Source organism: Plecotus auritus (genome assembly GCF_963455305.1).
Source record: "Plecotus auritus genome assembly, chromosome: 9".
In the NCBI taxonomy this organism is placed as follows: Eukaryota; Metazoa; Chordata; class Mammalia; order Chiroptera; family Vespertilionidae; genus Plecotus; species Plecotus auritus.
This window is the reverse complement of record NC_137783.1, coordinates 121,749,299-121,770,597: the sequence shown is the minus strand read 5'-3', so window position 1 is coordinate 121,770,597 and position 21,299 is coordinate 121,749,299. Positions and strand designations below refer to the sequence as shown.

The window sequence follows — 21,299 nt, the reverse complement described above, 5'->3', positions numbered from 1 at the left end:
ATTTGTGAATACTGATTTTATAGCCATCAACTTCACTGAATTAATTTTGCTTTTGTTTTTGGTGGAATCTTTTGGGTTTTCTAATATATAATATGTCATCTACAATAGTGAGAGTTTTACTTCCTTTCCAATTGTGGTTGCCTTTTATTTCTTGTCAAGTTGCTCTCTAGGATTGCTCATACTGTGTTGAAGTAAGTGGTGAGAGTGGGCACTTGTGTCTTATTCCTGATTTTACAGAGAAAGCGTTAATTTTTCACTGTTGAGTACAATGTTAGGTGTGGGCTTGTCATATGGCCTTTTTTATGTTGAGGTATGTTCCCTATATACCCATTTTGTTGTGAATTTTAATCGTAAATATATATTAATTTTGTCAAATGCTTTTTCTGCATCTCTTGAGATATAAGATTTTCTCCTTCATGGTGTATCTACATTGTTATTTTTCTAACTTAAATTGCACACTTTGTTAGCCTTTTTTCTAATATAAACATTAATGCCATTTTCACTGCATCTCATATATTTTGGAAGATAGTACAGATGTTTTCATTATAATTTATTTCTACTTACGTTTAAATTCCTATTATGACTTTTTTTGACCTGGTATTATTTAGGAGCAATTTCTTAAATCTATTAAGCATATTGTTTTCAAGTGTTTTAGTTGTTGTTTTTTTTTTTTTTTTGTGTGTGTGTGTGTGTGTGTGTGTGTGTGTTTTGTTTTGTTTTTTATGTCCCGGACTTACTGGGAATTCCTCCTTCGTGGGGAATAGTTGCAATCCCTAATCCCCATTACCAATGGAGTTCAGATTTTGGTTCCCAGTCGCTGGCCGGTGGGTCATGACATTAAGCCAGTGGGCATCCTTTATGGTCTGAACTATGACGGTATCCGATTATCTTGGAACCTCCGACTTTAGTTCTTGAGTAATGAAAACATTCTTGATAAATGCTTTCACTCTGGTCCCTCTTGCGCAGGACTGAGAATTTCACCTCTAGCCATAGAATATCTCGTTAAAGGATTTAAAGTGGACTCGTTCCAATTACAGGGTTTTGCAAGTTTTCGTCATTACCTCCCCGGGTTGATAGTGGGTAATTTGCATAATAGGAATTTTTGAGGCTCCTTCTCCAAAATCAAACCCTGATTCTCCGTCACCCGTGGTCACCATGGTAGGCAGAGGACTACCATAGAAAGGGACCGACCTGTGAATGGGTCGTGGCCACTGGGCGGTGTCCGATCCCTCCCTCTTATCTAGTCATCAAAGCCTGGCACCCCCACCCTGTCCCCTTCCGAGAGTGAGGGCACACGCCTCACCATGGTGATGCACGGCACGGTGTGTCCCGCCGGGCGGGGCTTAGCGCGGTGTCTGGCGGTCTATGTAGGGAGCAGCGATGCGCGGAGAGAAGGCGGTGGAGGGCCACCGCGAAGCAGGGATTCTCGGACAAGAAGAAAAAGGTAAAACCCAGACGCAAGGTGATTCCTCCTGGGAACGCTCGTGGGGTCTCCCCACCAGGGGCCCGCCAGCACAGGGACGGTCCGGCCCATGGAATCCTTTCTTCACGAGCGCGACGGCCAACCCCCAGGGGTAATACCCGCTCGGCAAAGACCGGTCCTGGGGGTACAGGGTGTCTGCGGTGACAGGATGGAGGGGGCGTGTACGCAAAACGTGGGTGGACCCCCAACGGCGCACGGGACAAGGAGGGTGGTCTTGGAGGAAAGTTGCCGAAGTGGATGAAAACGAGCATCACTGGACCGCGGGCAACCTCCCCCACCCGCCTCAGGCCAAGCCAGGCCCGGAGGCCCAGCCTCAGCAAGCGGTGCCGGCCCTGCGCTGCGGGCTGCGGCTCAGTCCGGGAGCAGTGGAGAGGCGCCGGGGTGTGGGAGCGGGCACTGGGGAATGAACGGCAGGAGACGGGAGACCTCGGACGGCCCACGAGACTGTGGACAGCCCGGGGGCGGGGGGGGTGGTGGTGGCGGGGGGCGCGGAGACACTCAATAGGTCTTTCGGGCGGGCGATGGGACACCCTTGCGGTAGTTACCCGGATCAGCCCAGGATATTCGCGCTGCTTTTATATTGTTCCTTCCTTGCTGAGCGGCCGCGATGCCCATGGCTGACTTCCAAGAGGTTGGCGGCGCTGTCAGGATCGTGCTGGCGGTTTGGAGGTCCGTTGCCGTTCTCCGGAGGTTGGACCCACAGGACTACTGAGGGTGTGGCTGTGGCCAGGAGGGGGTGGACCAGCACTCGCTGTTGCCCCTCCGCTGGACCGAAAGGGTTACCGCTGTGGGTGTAGCCGGAGTCTCGCCTATAGGCTGTCTGCCCACGGCTGGGACTTCGGGCCTTGACGTCCCCACCACCCCCTCCCCGCCCCACCTTTTCTCTGCTTTTATTATTTCCCCTCGGGGCGTGCTGGGGTCTGGTAGTCAGAGGCGCCTTCATGGAATTTTTCTAAGCCGCGATCTGGAGGCGTCTACCCGGCGGCACCGGCGGGCGCGTGCCTGAGTGTGTCCCGGACACCAGACTCCGGCGCTCCTCTTGCTGACGCCTGTCCGAGGCATGGTCTCTCTCTCTCTCTCTCTCTCTCCCTCCCCCCTCCCTCTTTCTCTCAATACATTTATTATTTTGCAGCATCAGTTTGCCACTGATGAAAACGACGAAGACATAACAACAGGTAATGAGTAATACTGAAATAGACTACATTAAAATCAAGAAATTTTACTTAGATAATATACAAATGGGACAAAGGTTTGTAACACGTTCATTGACAAGAAATAAACTCAAATACATTAAGAAAAACGAGTAAAAATATAGACACGTCATAAGTTGAGTCTTCTAGTATGCAATTATGACACGAGAAGGGGGTACATTCTCCGTGGCCAGGGAATGAAATAGGAAAAGCACAACGAAGCCACGAGCCAGCAGATGTACAAACACGAAAAGCTCGCCCAGTCCTACAGGTCCCAGAGCACGCCGCCAGGAGGGGCTGGGCTGGGTCCTTTGGAAAGGTCGCGGGCAGCAGCTCTCCGTGGAACCTGCACCGCGAGCAGCTATTCCGCTCACAGCCCTGAGAACGCGCAGCGAGGTCACCTGCGCCCTAATGAGGGCAGCCAGGACCCCACCGAGCAGCGCGAGACGCGTGTCGCACAGAGAACCAGGGGCCTGCTGCCGCGCGTGGGGGTCACTTGGAGGTGTGCTGACGCTGCAGGAGAGCAACTGACCCACTGAGCAGCGCTTCTCGCACCTGCATGGGCGCACACCCTGGTCCCCTCTGGTCCCACGGCATCTGCAGGACTTGATGGGGACAGAATCCCCTGTAGATCCAGTAACTTGTGGAGGTCCACGTTGCTCTTGGGAGACAAAGGACCCCTCCAAGGGGCCTTGGGGTGAGAGCAACTCTGTGAATCCAGGGGTCACAACAGGGTTGGGAGAGAAAATGAAGGCGTAGGGGCTGGAGCTGGAGCAGGTGCAGTGGGGACCTGCGCAGGGTCCCACTAGGCCTGGCTGTTGGGATCTGCTGCTGGGAAGACTTGGAAGGGGCTGTGCGGAGGGGGGTGCAGAAACATGGGGCGGTCGCGAGCACAGGGCCGGCGGGGAACATTGGCTCGTCAGGGAATACAGGTGTGGCAGGGAGCACAGCGTCCTCCTGGAACACAGGGCCCGCAGGCGCAGGTGAGGGCTCAGGGATGCAGACGCCTTGGGGCGCAGCGTGGGCTCCCCGACCTTGGTGTGAGGCACGCTCTTAACAGGCTTTAGGGGTCGACCAGGTAGCCCAGTCCCTTCCTCGTGCCATCCCCGCGGCCCCCCCCCCCCCCTTTTTGGTGGCGATGGAGTCCTGTAGGGTCTCCAGTGGCCGTGACCAGCTCCTAGGAGGCCGGTGTGATCTGTAGACAGACGCCCCGTCACTGGGAACCGTCGGTGTTTTGTCTGGAGCTGGCTTTTTTGAGCACAAGGTAAGTGTGGACATGCTGTCCTCGGGTGATTGGACGACGGGGTCCCGGAGGCTTTTTGGCCGCGACCCGAAGCCTGACTTTCCGTCCCAGCCTTGGGCCTGTGCGCCGGCTGTTGTGCGTCTTGGGCCGGTGAACCGTGCTTCTCTGCCTGAGAGGAGGGGTTTCTCTGGTGAGGCTGAAGTGCAGGCTCGTGTTGGCCTCGCCTCGCCTTGTTTCCCTTCTTGGCCGGCCGCTGGCTGTGGTTCCCACCACTGCTGATCCATGTGACATCACGCTCTCCCGGGCCGGGCCTAAGCCGCGCCGGACGAGGGACGGACATTCCTGGCGAATGGGACCGTGCTTCTCTCCGCTCCTCCCGGTCCGATGGCGCTGATGGGTCGGGAGGGGATGCGGAACCCAGCCCGACCTCGGTCTCACGCCCACCGTCTTCTGACGCAGCGGACACTCCGCTCGCCTCCCGGCTGTGTCTCGCGAGCGGCCCTCCATGCGGCGTCTCGCCTCTCCTTGGGCGTGTGGGCGCTGTTTTCGTCTTGGCCCTCGGAGGTGCGCCTAGAGCGAGCGGGTCTTTCCCGAGGCCGAGCTGATGGCGTGGTTTCCCGTTCCCGGGGTGCTGCTGTGGCGGTGCATGGAGGAGCCCGGGGAATCCCGGGGGAATCCGGCCAGACAGGGGAGGCACGCCCATACCCCGCGCGTGAGGGGGGCCTGGCCGTGAGCGATCGTGATGGGACCGAGTCTGCGATGCTGGCCGCTGGCTGACCGTGAGCTCCTGCCTTCGTGTCTTCCTCCGCCCACACAGTGTTTTCTCTCCCGTTGCTCCTTTCTGACGGCCACTATTGCGAGCGCTTGGATGGCCCTGTGCTGACCCTGCCCCGGTGGACCTTCCCCGGGCCCCCATTTCCCTGGGAACTCTCGCGCCTTTGTGGGCCCGATGGTGTCCGCCGACTGCGCTGGTCACACGGAGAAGCGGCCGCCTGCTGCGGCACCGGTGTTGCCCCTCAGCCCCCACCTCTGGGGGTGGTTGGTGGCGTCCCCAGGGACAGTGGGGGGCGGGCGGGGCTCGTGGGCACGTGCACCCGGGAGAACCAAGGACTAGGTTCTCTCGGCCCGTGGCGGCGGGGCGGGCCTCACAAGGTGGTGAAGTTGTTTCCCGGGTTCCGCGGACCCTCCCTGGGCTGGAGGGCCTCTGGCGGTGAGACCCCGTGTGTCCCAACGAGAAAATCAGAGAATCGACTTGGGACCGGTCTTTTCTTTCTTCTGCCCGCAGTTGTGTGTTGCCTCCTGGGCCCGCCCCAGCCCAGTTCGTGTCTGTCGCCGCCCACCCTTGCTGCCTCCTTGCGGGTGGGGCGAGGGGCCGTCCCTTGGCGCTCCCCGTTCAGAAGGGCACACCAATGGGTTCGGCCAGCCTGCGTGATGGCCGCGCTGCCAGGGGAGAGGACTCCGGCCCCAGACACCCCTCCTCCCAGAGCATGTCCTGGTTCTCAGGCATCTGCCCCTTGCTTGCTCCCGGGATTGAGCCCCCAACCTGAGCATGTGCCCTGACGAGGAATTAAGCCATGAGGTGATCTGGTTTCATAGGCCGATACTCAACCACTGAGTCATGCCAGCCCGGCTGATAGTCATTATTTTTGAACTGGCAAGTCTTAACATTTCTTATGGATGTCAATATTTTAAAATTTGTTTCTACTTTGTTTTTGTTCCCGCCCCCCCCTCCCCCCGCTCTATTTGTCTCTGTTTTTTTTTTCTCTATTATTGCATTTTCATTGAGTAGTTCATTATCCCCTTACTGGTATATACTTTAGAAGTTATATACTTTATTATAATTTTAGTAGCTCCTCTCCAAACTTTAGCATCTATCTATATAAAAGGCTAATATGCTAAGTGTCTGACCATCCCCATATTGATGTCAAGTAGCAACACCTGGCTTCCTCTCCCTCACCTGGTGACTAGCCTCAGGTGGAAATACTTTACACTGTAACCAAAAGTTTGCAAACGTTGAAGCGTTTTCTGTGCATCTCATTTGATCCTCACAGAAGTCCTGGAGTAGATAGGAGGCTTGGTGGCATCCTATTTTCTTTTGTTAGCTGGAAAACGGAGATTTAGAAAGCTTAGAAACTTGACCCGACTGAAAAGAAGAAATGGTGGATCTTGAAAATGACTTCAGGTTTTCTCACTGCACAGAGTATAGTCAAACACTGCTGCAGTTAAATATTTTACCCCTTGTTCTCCCTGCCTGATCTACAATAATGTGCCTCGTCTTGATATTTACTGCTGTGTTGCTTACAATTACCTGAAAGAGAAGTTGGGGTGCTTCACTGGCTGGAAAAAGTTTAGCTACAATAGAAAGCGGGTCTAATTAAGCAAGTTTGTTCTGTAACTAGAAAAGGTTAAGTTGACTTGCACATGCGCAATACATATACATAAAGCTCTTGCTGGTGCCAATCGCACGCGTGTGCGATTGTTGTGATTGTTCGTGAATTTTGTTGTTTTGGCATTCTGAAGCTGCAAGTGGCAGCACACAGAAATAACAATGGTGATTAAATATGATCATAATAGTGATCCGGGTAGATATAATTATCCCCGAGTAACCGAAGTTGCTGTCATATTCAGAAACAAAGATGGAGGACCTTCTTTTGAAAGGGACTTGCTCGTTGTAAACCAGATCCCAATAATCTGAATGCCACTAAAATGAAACAAATCAGTATCCTGTTTCCTACATTAGATGCAATGACATATCCACATGGTGAAAAAGGCTGGGGAACGGATACTGCATTAAGACTCAGAGACTGCAGTGTAATCAATAATACTAGATTCAACGGATGATGCCGAAAAGGAAAACTTTCCCATCGAATTTCTTAAAAGTATTACTCTTTCAGGAATGCCGTGTCATAAATTAGAATTGAAAGTAGGTGCAATCATCATGCTATTGAGAAATCTTAATAGTAAATGGGGTAATATTATCAAAAGATTGCGATCTAATATAATCAAAGCTGAAGTATTAACAGGATCTGCAGAGGAGAGGTTGTTCTGATTCCAGGAATTGATTTGTCCCCATCTGACACTGGCCTCAGTGTTAGATTAAGTTTAATTTATCAGTCATTGTTTTTATCAATGTTGTTTTTACATTATGTTTTTATATCATGTTTTTATCTTTTTATATATTTTATTGATTTTTTTTTTACAGAGAAGGGAGAGGAATAGAAACATCAATGAGAGATGTTTTCTTTTTATATCATGTCTTTGTTTTTGTTATCATGTTATCATTTATAAATCAATTTATATATTTTTATATACATGAGAATGGGCAAATAGCGATATTAAAATATTCTAATTTCCTTTCAATGTGCATGAATCCATGTACCAGTCACTAGCATATACATAACAGTTAATATCTTAATCTGTTTCCTAAACTATATAAGACCCTTAAGCAACTTTAATTTTTCTTGTTTTTTTTTTCCCTTTAAGTCCCACAAAATATTTTTAGTTCATATAAGTGTTTATAGCTTTACCTAAACAAGTTGTTTATTCTTTGCTTTTACTTTCCATCATGCATCTCAGATCTCCCCTCTGCGGTTATTTTTCTTCTTCCTGAAGTATTTGTTCTAGAACCTTGCTACTCCACATGTGGTTAACAAACTAGCAACATCAACACTTCCCTGTAGTCCTATAGTCTGAGTCTAGATCAGAGATCTCCCATATCTAATCTTACTCTTCCATTCAACATAGTATGTTGAGTAAGCCTCATAAAATGTGAAGCCAATATGTGACTCTTCCCAGTTAAAACTCAATTGTTTCTCATTTTGCTTAGGTTAATGACATGCCATGCTTATAAGTCCCTTTATTCACCACCCTCTCTCTACCACTCCCTCTCTTGCATTCTATGTTCCGGCCACCCTAAGTAGATCTCTTTTGGCTCCTCCAATGTGGAGATGCTCTCTCTTCTGGCCTGTACACATGCTGCTGTTCTCTTGCCACAGTTATCAGCTCCACGCTAACTCATAACTCTTCAGTTCTCAGCATAAAAGCCACTTGCCTCTGGGAAACTGTTCATTGCTTTCCACATGCCATCCCCATACATTCTCTAGATCTGCTCACATTAGTCTGGCAGCTGTAATAAAGACATTCATCTCTTCTGTAAAGTTTGCTTCCATGAGATGATGCAATCTAGAGAGAGGAAATTTTTGACTACTTACGCAATAGCCAGAATTTCCAGGATTCTTGTAAAAATCAGTAGAAAAGGCAAATAGCACCAGCAAAATAAGTGAGACTAGCAAGAAATAATGAAATAAAAAAAGGTAGGCTTTTTTTTTTTATGAAGAAAAAAAGTGTTAGTAAGCCCATATAGTATAGTACTGCAAGATTATTTCTACGAGCAGTTAAAACAATATCAAACTCATAGTATTTTAATAGAAAAAGATGCTTCTTTTAAGAAAACACAAATATACACTAAACCCAATACAAAATTTTAATAAAATAGTAAGGAAATTTGATTGTCTCATTATGCATACATGCTACATGTGAATTTACACAAATATATGTACTTTGCAATAGCAGGGATATGCGGATGCAAAATGCACTCTGGAGAAAGAGAAGCACAAGATATATATATATATATATATATATATATTACAAGTGCAAACTCAATAAATTAGTTAAAATTTTATTACTCAGGAATGTGGGACCAGTTTACAGATGATGTGGCGATGGTAGCAAAAGTGGCAGAAGACACTCAGCACTCACCATGTCTAATAAATAAAGCTTAGTGATTCATTAAAAATTATGATACTCTACAGGATCAAAATATCCAACAGTTCCATAGATTTTAAATTGGTATCTTTCAGGTAAGCCAACAATTCTATTCTAGATAGGCAAGAAATTGCCTGCTGACATCATTTTTTAAAAGGAATTACCTTGGAAAATTAATTATTTTAATGCCTACAAAAGCTGAACCGATCCAAAATATGGTCTCCATGAATAATAAGAAATATTAGTCTACCATGTTATTCTGCTCTTTATATCTTCAAAACTTTCACAGCTAGGGTACAAGTCTGGACCTTAACAGAAACTAACAAGCTTATAAACATTGTAAATATGTTCCATTTTCTTTGCAGTTATCTTAATAATGTGCAGTGTGCTTTTGCATGAAATGATTTACTAAAATATTTAGATTTGTTATATAAAAATCACATAAGTATTCCCAGCATTTACTTCATATCTCAGAAATTCGACTTGCATTGGGCTCTAGAAGTTTTGAGTAGTCATAAGTCATTTTCTCTCGTATAATCTCGAGGCAAACGGAAATTAATAGAAAGATGAACATTAGTTTTACAGTAACTAAACACATGGCACCTAAGATATAAAAGTAAGTACATATTCCAATTACTTATGCAATGTATGTGTCTTCCAGAGCTCACACTATTTCTTTTGTTCTTTATCTTTTACAGGATAGTCTCATTTGATTTTTTTACATTAAGGCAAAAGACACATCTTTTCCGTGGTTCTAATTAGTCTCATTTTTCTAAGAAAAGAGAAAATAATGCTCCCTTTCATAAAAGGTTAATATCAATACTAGGAAAAAGTTTTTTTCTTTTGAAAATATGTGTTGGGATTATATTAATTGAATGTTTAAAAATTCTAATCCTGAGCAAGAGTAAAATGAGAACAGTTTTGACTAAAGAATAAAATCCCATCATTGTTAAACCTAAACAGCTTTAAAATTCGACCATGGAATATAAAGTAAAAAAGGCTAGAATTCAGACTTCTGATTTCCACGCCAAATCTGAATACTAGGAACAGAAATAAAACACACACAGTAAATAATACACAACAGTAAAAAGCATCAGAAATTGATGCGTGTGGATTTTGTTAAATATAACAAAGGTCCCTCAGTCCTTCGTGGGTAAGTCTAGCTGGGTAAATAGCACTCAACAGTGTATGGCACTGTACAGATCCCTTGGAAAGGAGACACTGGACTCCTTTTTAAATAGGCAGAACTTCCCCCCAAAAAAGCATTCAAATACATAAAGGACACATTTGGAAATACAATATGAATCCGGCTTTCACGAAAGCAAGAAGTTCTGGCCACTTTGGAAACTGCAGTAGAAGTTACTTGAACTTTTAGTTCTAGATCTCCCTCATGAAAAGTTAGTGCTTTCGACCCACAGAGCAGTATTGTGACAAAGTATTCCTACACCAGTGAGGCATTAAGTAAGGGCTTGTGACATGAGTCAGGTGAAGCCAAGCTCTAGGAATAGCTTCCTAGTTGTGGTGAAAGTGCGTAAGAGTGGGAAACCGCAGGCACCGCAGGGATCCCCTCACAGTAAGACGGCCTGTCCACGTGGGAATGGTCAGTTCAAAGTCAGCACAGTGAACACGAGGCACTGATTTCCAACCCTCAGGCACAGCCCTTGGGATTCTTCATTATGTCTTTGTTTCACTCAAACTGCCTCTCCCTCTTCATCTGCTTCTTCGATCACCTGAATCTCATCTGCTTGAGGTAAGGAAGAATTCTCCACCTGCAGTTTATTCCCATCAGCTTTACATTTCTCTTCTTCCTCTATCATCTCCTTCCATATCTTGTGGTTTTCAGTGAGGTGATGCATTAGCTGACAAAATATTCGCCGTCTGCCTTTTCTTTGTGGTTCTGTGAAATTAAAAAGTATAGACATTCTAGTCACAGCAATATGATTCAGCCATTCTTTCAATAAATACCTAAGTGCCTATCATATTCCAGGTGCTACCTAAGCACTGGCGTTATAGTAATCCTATCTAATAAAGAGGGAATATGCTAATTGACCATCACTCTGTCACAAAGATGGCTGCACCCACAGCTGAAGCCAAGTTCCCATAAGGAGCCTTAATGGGCAATCAGTAGGGACCTGAGGCTATGCCCTCCCCCGCCCCCGTAGGGCTTGACAGGGGACCTCAGGCCACACCACCCACCAGGTGGGGCTTGACAGGGGACTTCAGGCCACGCCCCCTGCCCCAGCATCGGGCCAGGGGACCTCAGGCTGCACCCCATGCCCCAGCACTGGGCCAGGGGACCTGAAGCTGCACCCCCCAGCCTGGCGGGGCTTGACGGGGAACCTCAGGCCATTCCCTCCACCCAGCAGGGCTTGACAGGGGACCTCAGGCCACACCCCCTATCCTGGTGCTGGGCCAGGGGACCTGAGGCTACATCCCCTGCCTGGCAGGGCTTGACAAGGGTGGGACTGGCCAGGTCTGGATCTAGCCCAATGGGGGTGGGGGCTGGCCAGGTCTGGGTCTCATGCGATTTTGAGGCGCATGTAGGTGGGCGGGGACTTGACTCTGGGTCCCCTGGTGCGCCTCAGACTCTGACAGGAGGTAGGTTTTCATATACATTTTACTAATTTTCTTTTAACTCTGACACTTCTATTATAGAGAAAGGGCAAATAGCAATATTAAATTATTTCCTCTAATTCCCTTTTAATGTGCACAAATTTCGTGCACCATGTCACTAATAAACAATAAGATTGAACCAAGAGGTCACTGGTTTGATTCCCAGTCAGGGCACATGCTTAGGTTGTGGCTTGATCCCCAGTAGGGGGCATGCAGGAAGCTGCCAATCCATGTCTTCTCTCCCATCGATGTTTCTATCTCTGAACCTCCATCTCCCTTCCTCTATCTCTAAAAATCAATTTAAAAAATGTAACAATAAATACTTTTAAAAATAAAGCAGAAAATGAGATTATGGAAGTGTGTGTGTGTGTGTGTGTAGGGGGGAGATGGCACTGAAATATCAAATGATAAAACCAACCTTTTTAGGATTTTTTAATGTATTAAACACATCAAAATTTTGGTGAGTAGCCCTGGCCAGGTGGCTCAGTTGGTTGAGCATTGTCCTGTGCACCTTCCCCTACCCCTCCCAAAAATGTTGCAAGTTCGATTCCTGGTCAGAGGACACATACTTAGGTTGTGGGTTTGATCCCCAGTAGGGATGTGTACGGGAGGCAACCAATCAATGTTCCTCCTTATCTCCCTCTCTATCCTTTCCTTTCTTTTTTTTAAAAAATGTTTTATTGATATTTTACAGAAAGGGAGAGGGATGGAGAGTTAGAAACATTGATGAGAGAGAAACATCGATCAGCTGCCTCCTGCACACCTCCCACTGGGGATGTGCCCGCAACCAAGGTACATGCCCTTGACCGGAATCGAACCTGGGACTCTTCAGTCCGCAGGCCGACGCTCAATCCACTGAGCCAAACCGGTTTCGGCTATCCTTTCCTTTCTCTAAAAATCAATGAAAACATATCCTAAGGTGAGGATTAACAAAATTGGGGTGAGTATAGACTTTCAGAAGCCAGCCAACTTCCCAAGATGATACTCAGATGGTAATGGTATAAGATTACTCTTCACTATGCTAATACTAAGACAACTTTGGGGTGATGGTGGATGGGGTTCTTTGTAGTTATCTGTTCTGTATACAGCATGCTTGGGAAACAAAGTAATTAGATATTTAAATTCTACTTTAAAGAGCAAATAACTGACTTCATTTACAGATACAAAGATAACAAATGTTTCTTTTTCATTTTCTATCTATACTCTTTGCTTTATATAGAAAACTAGTGGCCTGGTGCATGAAATTCGTGCACATTAAAAGGGAATTCATTAGAGGAAATAATTTAATATTGCTATTTGCCCTTTCTCTATAATAGAAGTGTCAGAGATGAAAGAAAATTAGTAAAATGTATATGAAAACCTTCCTCCTGTCAGAGTCTGGGGCACACCACGGGACCCAGAGTCAAGTCCCCGCCCACCCACATGCACCTCAAAATCACTTGAGACCCAGACCCGGCCGCCCACCCCATCTCATTGGGATAGATCCAGACCTGGCTAGTCCCACCTTTGCCAAGCCCCGCTGGGCAGGGAACGTAGCCTCAGGTCCCCTGGCCCGGAGCCAGGATGGGGGGCGTGGCCTGAGGTCCCCCAGCCCAGACTGAGGTGGGGGGGCATGCCTTGAAGTCCCCTGTCAAGCCCTGCCAGGTGGGGGGCGTGGCCTGAGATCCCCTGTTAAGCCCTGCCGGCCTGAGGTCCCCTGTCAAGCCCCACGGGGGCAGGGGCAGGGGAGGGCATAGCCTCAGGTCCCTGCTGATTGCTTGTTAAGGCTCCTTATGGGAACTTGGCCTCAGCTGTGGGTGCAGCCATCTTTGTGATGGAATGATGGTTAATTAGCATATTCCCTCTTTATTAGATAGGATGGTGCCCCTACACTTTTATAATTAAGATCTGTAATGCCATAAAATTTGGTTCTCCTCTTGTCAGTTTTCCCAACTGCTTTTCTGCTTTTTAAAAAAATATATATTTATTGATTTCAGAGAGGAAAGGAGAGGGCCAACTGCTTTTAAAATAAATATATATATATATATATTGATTTCAGAGAGAAAGGGAGGAGAGAGAGAAATGTCCATGATGAGAGAGAATCATTGATCGGCTGCCCCCTGCAGACCCCCTTTCGGGCATGTGCCCTTGACCAGAATCGAATCTGGGACCCTTCAGTCTGGAGGCTGATGCTCTATCCACTGAGCTAAACTGGCCAGGGCAGTTTTCCCAACTGTTTTGATCCATTTCTAAAGTCTATATGAAGGGCAGAATAACAGACCAGGAAGGGTGGGATGCGGTAGAGGACTAGCCAGTAGGACCCACCCACCTCCTCCCATCTGTCCAGGTATGGTGACAGTCCTGTCATGCATGCACAGGTACAGCCTGCTGAGGAGCACTGGCTAGAGGACAAAACCTCAAGAGATGCTAGTTTAGCTAAGAGTGCTTGTCGTGTGACAGCAAAGAGTGCATGTCATGTGACAGCATTAGCAATGGGTACCCAGCCCACAGTAGGAACTCACAACCTGAACACTTACATCATAGTTATTCAGGATAAGACTACTGAATCTTTAAAACAAAGATCTAAATCCAAATTAAATGGATATTTCAGTTAAGAACATTGAGTAAATAGTATCCCTATGTTCTTACTAAGATTTAGATTGTCTTCTATTTCTTCATCATCTGTATCTAATTCTTCACCATCCTCATCAGAACTTTCAGTATCATCATCCTCTTCTGCTTCTATCCACTGGCCCGGGAGCAAACCAGCAGCATCGTAGGAGTTACACAGGGGACCCACGATGTGGGTGATGAAGGACTCTTGGAGCTTGGCTAGTTGAGGAGAAGAACGATCCATGAAGGGACTGATGGGCAAACCAAGATTTGCTTCTTCATCTCCCTGATCATTTTAAAAAGAAAAGTACATTTTTAACTGTTGAGAGAACAACTACTAAGCTTTGCTGTTAAATTATCTTGAGGTGTTGTTTGTTTTTTAAATAAGCAGTCTATATAAAAATGATTTTTACAAAAAGTGCCAATGAATCTAATCATTACTCTATCATTTCAACTCTAAGTATTTCTCTAATATTTGAGAAATCTTAAACAAAACTTTATTCTCACACTCTAACAGTCAACTCATATGGTTGATACCCAGTTAACAAGAAAAAAATACGTCTTTTTAAAATAAGTATTAGCAGAGAAACCAAGATGGCGGCATAGGTAAACACCTGAAATTGCTGCCTCGCACAACCACTTCAAAACTACAACTAAAAGACAAAAAGAACATCATCCAGAACCACAAGATGGCTGGCTGAGTGGAAATTCTACAACTAGAAGGAAAGAGAAAAGCACACTGAGACTCAGAGGAGGTGTGGAAGTAAAGTGCAGAAGTACAGAGGCACACATGTGGAAAGGGCTGGCAACTGAGGATGCTGTCTTTTTCAGTTGGGAGGGACACACTAGCTCCTGACTGCTCTGAACTCCAGATCCAGGCGAGACTCTGGGGACCCAGACTCATATGGGGAGAAACTGGACTGTCTGGCTTTGGGTGGAACTCGAGGGCGGCTTTCTCTCAGAGGTGCTTGCAGCGATTACCGATTACCAGGGACACTGAGACCGGGGGTGCCTCTTAGGGGAGGGCTGACAGGAAGCCATTGCTGTTTGCTCCACCCTGAGATCCCGCCCACCCAAGCTGTGTGCAGAGGCTTTTGCATATGAATGGCCTGGCCCTTTGCAACCTAAAATTACCTAACAAACTGCAGCTGGGTCAGAGAGACCCAGAGCCGCCAAAAGAAGGCCCAAGGCCCCATAGCAGCTTGCATTGCTTCACAGCTGGGCCTCATCTGGGCACCTCCAATCCCCAAACAAAGAAGAGGAATCTGCAGATCTCTCTGTAGCTCCTGCTGGGTGGCCTCAGGCAGAGGCTAAATTTGCACCTCCTTGGATCTCCCGGTGGTCAGAGTGGGACCATCCAGATTACAACACTCGGTCCGTAAGGGACACACTCAGGGGGCAGACTCAGTGAGCACCAAAGCCCCACTGAAGCAAGTCTTGCCCCATAAGGAAGTCTCCAGCACAGAAGTTCTCCCATTGTAGACACAGCTGATCCTCACAGCCAACTGGCCTGGAGGTCAGTTCCTCCCAGTGATACCAACAACAATCAAGGTTTAACTACAACAAGACTGCACACAGCCCACAAAGGGGTGCACCAAGAGTGTCCACCTCAGGTAACTGGGGAGGCTGAGCCACTGGGCCCTATAGGACACCTTGCACACAAAGCCACTCTATCAACACAGGGAAGCAGCCAAAATGCGGAGACAAACAGGTCAGAAATGACAGAAATGGAGGAAAGCGAAGGACTGGATATAGAGTTCAAAACATGGTTATAAGGTTTTTCAAGAATCTTCTAGAAACGGCCAATAAATTTAGTGAGACCCTCGAAGATATGAAAAAGGACCAACTAGAAATTAAGCATACACTGACTGAAAGAAAGAATAATATATAGAGATCCAACAGCAGACTGGAGGATCCCAAGAATCAAGTCAAAGATTTGAAATACAAAGAAGCAAAAAACACCCAACCGGAAAAGCAAAAAGCAAAAAGAATCCAAAAATATGAAGATAGTGTAAGGAGCCTCTAAGACAACTTCAAGCATACCAACAGCAGAATTATGGGGGTGCCAGAAGAAGAGAGAGAACAAGATACTGAAAACCTACTTGAAGAAATAATGACAGAATACTTCCCCCACCTGGTGAAAGAAATAGACTTACAAGTCCAGGAAGCACAGAGAACCCCAAACAAAAGGAATCCAAAGAGGACCACACCAAGACACATCATAATTAAAATGCCAAGAGCAAAAGACAAAGAGAGAATATTCAATGCAGCAAGAGAAAAACAGTTAATTACCTACAAGGGAGTACCCATACGATTATCAGCTGACTTCTCAACACAAACCATACAGGCCAGACGGGAGTGGCAAGAAATATTCAAAGTGATGAATGGCAGGAACCTACCACCAAGATTACTCTACCCAGCAAAGCTATCATTCAGAATTGAAGGGCAGATAAAGAGCTTCACAGATAAGAAAAAGCTAAAGGAATTCATCACCACCAAACCAGTATTATATGAAATGCTGAAAGGTATTCTTTAAGATGAAGAAGAAGAAAAGGTAAAGATAAAAATTATGAACAACAAATACATATCTATCAACAAGTGAATCTAAAAATCAAGTGAATAAAAAAATCTGATGAACAGAATAAACTGGTGAATATAATAGAATCAGGGGCATAGAAAGGGAGTGGACTGACAATTCTCGGGTGGGGGGGGAAGGGGTGTGGTGGTGCAGGAAGAGACTGGACAAAAATCGTATACCTATGGATGAGGACAGGGGGGTGGGTGGGTAAGGGCAGAGGGTGGGGTGGAAACTGGGTGGAGGGGAGCTATCGGGGGAAAAAGAGGAACAATTGTAATAATCTGAACAATAAAGATTTATTTAAAAAGAAAAAAAAATAAGTATTAGCAAATTTACTAACAACCTGCAAAATTCCTTAGTGTCAAATACAGATTCTCTGTTTCCTAGGTGGAGACTGTAAATGGAAACACTTGTTGTAGCAGTACTGTAAAGGTACAGAGTGAGTTTTGCAAATGCTTTTCAATACCCCTCCCCTTTTGTAATAGCAGAACCCTCCCATCACTGTAAAAAAAAAAAAAGCCTAATATGTAAAACAGAAAGAAGTAGAGCTACTGTGGTTGAGGTGAGGATTCTGGGCTCAGCCCCAATTGCTTGCCCTGAGATACCCTCTTCACTGTGCCCTCTAGGGTTCTGGAGAACACAGTACTGTAAGATCAGACATATGTAGCTTTAAAACCTGCTTTTGCCACCTATTACCTAGAGGGTGTTGGACAAGCTCTATGTTCAATTCATGTGTAAAATTTTAAGAATCTATTTTACAGGGTTGCTATGAGGATGAAAAGCAAATTAATATATTAAGTGTTCAGCACAATGCTGAGCATTCTCCAAATGGTACTGTGAACAGTTTGGTTCCCAGTGTCTGATCTGGTGGGGAATGAATACTCTCCATAATGCACAAGTGCTGCAGGCAAGATGAGTCATATGTCCTTATGAAACTGTCGCAGTGATGAACTGTCCTGTGATTTAAATCTTCTATGACTAAGAAAAGAATGTTTGTTTGTTTTTAAACCAGTTGAGGTTGCCTACAGGATTCTACAATTTCATAGGTTTAATCCTTGTGTGTGTGTGTGTTTTTGTTTGTTTGTTTGTTTTGGTAGAAGTTTGGCTTTTCTAAGTTCATAGCACTTAGGTATAGGAATATAAAGTTAGTGTAATTACAACGATAAAAAGATGGGTAAAGTTGGAACTTGCCTCCATATCTCTAAGATGTTTAGTAGCATAGCTAGAATGAGAGGAAATATAATAGTTTTGATGAGGGTTAACTAGAACTTTCAAATAGATTAGTACATTAACCTTCATAACAATTTTATGGTAGGGTGTCATTTTTCTCCTTTGATATATGAATAATGAAACTTAGAAAAATTAAGTGATACTGTCTGAAATATGTGATTTTTAGTAAAAGATCAGGAATTATAATTGCTAACATTTATGGAGCACTTATCTGTCAGGAACTTTTCTAAGACTTTAAATATTAAGGTTGTTGTGAGGATTAAATAAATTATGTGGTAGGTGCCATCAACATTCCTGTTTTATAAATGGGGAAACCGAGGCAGAGAGGTTAAGGTCACATTGCTGGCAAGGAAAAGGAACCAGGACTCAAACTCAGGCATCGCTTTAAGTTTGTTTAATAAAAATTAATTCTATATACTTTAAAAATAATTATATTGTAAATGGGGTTGAAATGAACTTTTTAAATGTTCTTTCAATGAAATTCGTGAGTTTTCTCAATGTGGCATATACCAATACTTTTTAATTACCTCTGTACAGATGGCATTTTCCTTAGTATTAAATTCTTTTGTGAACATAAATGAAAACCTGAAATGGGCTTCTGTTACCTTTAAGAATGAATATGGGACTATGCAAACTGATTACTACAGATTAGGCAAATATTTATTACCATATATTACCCAAAAGTACAAATAATTTAGTTTGTGTATCAGAATAGTAAAATATTAATTCCGTGATTACATAATATAGAATATTTTAACTTATGAACAGTAGCGTATACGTTATTGTGTTGGGACTTTTAGCTAAGGTGGCTGAAAGACACTGCACATTTATTGGTCATGTGATACAATCTGGGTGTGACAAGTACAACAGGTAACTGTGCATGCTTTATAGAATCCACTTCATCACTCCTGCTAGAGTTGCAACCCATCGTAAGAAAGCTTCACAGAGGCCTCACATGGTAGATATCTTCTTTTTTTCTGGTTATTAGGGTCAATAAGGATTCCCAAGGAATGTAATTCCAAAGTCAAGATGTGTTTGATGTTTGGAGATAATGAAATGTTAGGCTTGTGGGAAAATCAGTATACTCTTACATTGCAGAGAGCCTCAAAATTGGACCTCAAAAAAATGGTAAAGGTTCTGCAAAGCGGTAGGATTAGTTTTAAAGACAAGAGTTTAAAACACATGAGAAAAGACCATGTTTATATCTTTGGATCCTTGAAAACCATTAAGATCTACTTTGTCCCCATTTCTAGCTAATTTCTTATCCTCTACCAGGACTTTTACCCAGTTGATGTTTCAAAGGCAATCTTCTTATAGCAGAGTTGAAGATGGTTAATAGTCTTTAAATATAACCTAAGTATAATCTGAATCAATTAAAAACAACTTCATTTGGAAATAAATTATCATTGGCTATATCGGTTCTCAGGGTTGAAAGGGACCTTGGAATCATAATGTAGCCTGTCCTTACCTCTACACTGAAGTACATTCAAACCACTTTAGATAGGCCATAAACTTTTTTTTTAAAAAAAAATATCAGCAGCAAAGGCAAAAAGAGTACACAATATACTAAGACCAGAGCAAATGAAACTATTTCTAACCATTCTTAGTCAAAGTAATTCAGATTTCAAACACTGAATGTAACTTTCCAAATCCCAAAGGGGAGAGTCTTCAGATGGCAGCTATTAAAAATCCCACCAATCTCATGTTTCAACTCACCTGCTCATAAAATTCATTGACAATGCCTTCTGTCCATTTCAAATGCAGGTCCCGAACCTTTGCTGGGCCATTGATATCTGCCAGTTTGATGCACACCTGGCATACTAAGAGGCGGTCATTTTCATTACTCCATTCTATACCATTACTATTTACATCATTGGCCTGTTTTGGAAAAACAGAATTATTTTAGGTTCTGAGGGCACAGGAGTTTTGTTGTTTCTACCAAATTACCTTAAAATTTTCCTATCCCAAAGACAGGCAGGAATTTCAATAAATGCTTCTTTTAATCTATTTGTGCCATAATATGGACCTCTATGGTTAAGTTTCCCTTGAATTTGAAATGTTATTATAATTTTGTTTCAATAGAAGCAGAGACTATAAAACAGGGGTCCTCAAACTACGGCCCGCAGGCCACATGCGGCCTGCCGAGGACATTTATCCGGCCCGCCAGGTGCCACTGCCTGTCCTGCTTAGCAGCTGACTCGTCCCGGGCCCACAGTGCGCATAGGAATTTGTTCATAGTTTTTTTTTTTAAATATAGTCCGGCCCTCCAACGGTCTGAGGGACAGTGAACTGGCTCCCTGTTTAAAAAGTTTGAGGACCCCTGCTATAAAAGCATAACAAACCATGGGTTTCCATATTTATGATTACCACAGAGGATTATAATTTGTGTATATATATATACATATCCTATCTAATGAAAGAGTAATATGCAAATTGACCATCACTCCAACACACAAGATGTCTGCCCCCATGTGGACACAAGATGGCCGCCACAAGATGGCCTGCAGGGGAGGGTAGTTGTGGGCGATCAGGCCAGCAGGGGAGGGCAGTTGGGGGGTTCCCAGGCTTGCAGGGGAGGGCAGTTGGGGGGTACCCAGGCCTGCAGGGGAGGGCAGTTGGGGGAACCAGGCCTGCATGGGAGGGCAGTTAGGGGCAATCAGGCCAACTGGGGAGCAGTTAGGCTTCGATCAGGCTGGCAGAGGAGTGGTTAGGGGGTGATCAGGCTGGCAGGCAGAAGTGGGTAGGGGCAATCAGGCAGGCAGGCAGGCAAGCAAGCGGTTGGGAGCCAGCAATCCTTGATTGTGAGAGGGATATCCAACTGCCCGTTTAGGCCCAATCCTGATAGTCGGACATCCTTCAAGGGGTCCCAGATTGGAGAGGGTGCAGGCTACGCTAAGGGACACACCCTCCCCTGTGCACGAATTTCGTGCACTGGGCCTCTAGTATATATATAAAACATGCAAAACATCAATAAATCATGTAGAATTGTAACTTTGTACCACAAAAAAAGAAAATACTTAAGGATCTAAGGAGAAGTTGGCTCTAGCTGTGAAAGACAAATGTAATATGGTTTAAAGAACACAAGTCTTAGAAGCTGAGCTCTATGGTTTAAAATCCTGACTCAGAATGACGTGCTAATTTGTTGTGTGATACTGAAAAAATTGTTGAATCTCCTGGAGTCTTAGAGGATAGTCTTGTCCAGGAGGTTAAATCTAGTACTTCTTTGTTACCAGTTCCTCTACCATGAAAGGACACCTTCCTTTATGTCAGAAACTCATAAAAAAAACCAAAAACAACAGATTCCAGCCCTGGCCATTGTGGTACAGTTGGTTGGATCATCATCCCTTACCCAGTAAAGTTGTGGGTTCAATCCCCAGTCATGGCACATACCTGGGTTTTGGATTCTATCCCAGGTCAATGGGGAGGGGAGTGCATACAGGAGGCAACCCATGATGTCTATCTGTCTCTCTCTCTTTAAAATCAATAAGCATATCCTTAGGTGAAGATTTTTTAAAATGAGAAGAAAACAATAGATTCCTGCCAGCAAAAGGAGGGGCATACTTCCTTCAGGAATCAAAAGCAGTGGTTTTCAACACTTTTTCACCC

General features: G+C 44.9%; 1 protein-coding gene and 1 long non-coding RNA gene across 2 annotated transcripts in view; one reads left to right on the top strand and one right to left on the bottom strand.

The window, feature by feature from the left end:
• Positions 1–1,360: 1,360 nt before the first annotated feature.
• Positions 1,361–21,299, top strand: part of LOC308257607 — a 266,935-nt gene continuing 246,996 nt past the window's right edge. Inside the window, exon 1 of the long non-coding RNA XR_013961618.1 lies at positions 1,361–1,444. This is a non-coding gene — a long non-coding RNA (uncharacterized lncRNA). The remainder of the gene's footprint in view (positions 1,445–21,299) is intronic.
• PDE3B (phosphodiesterase 3B) overlaps positions 10,243–21,299 on the bottom strand; it is a gene marked incomplete at its 5' end in the record, with an annotated part of 159,147 nt that continues 148,090 nt past the window's right edge. Inside the window, 4 exon segments of the mRNA XM_080687620.1 lie at positions 10,243–10,386; positions 10,388–10,577; positions 13,922–14,171; positions 19,410–19,571. Of these exon segments, the coding sequence (XP_080543746.1) occupies positions 10,368–10,386; positions 10,388–10,577; positions 13,922–14,171; positions 19,410–19,571 (621 nt within the window). The 3' untranslated portion in view covers positions 10,243–10,367.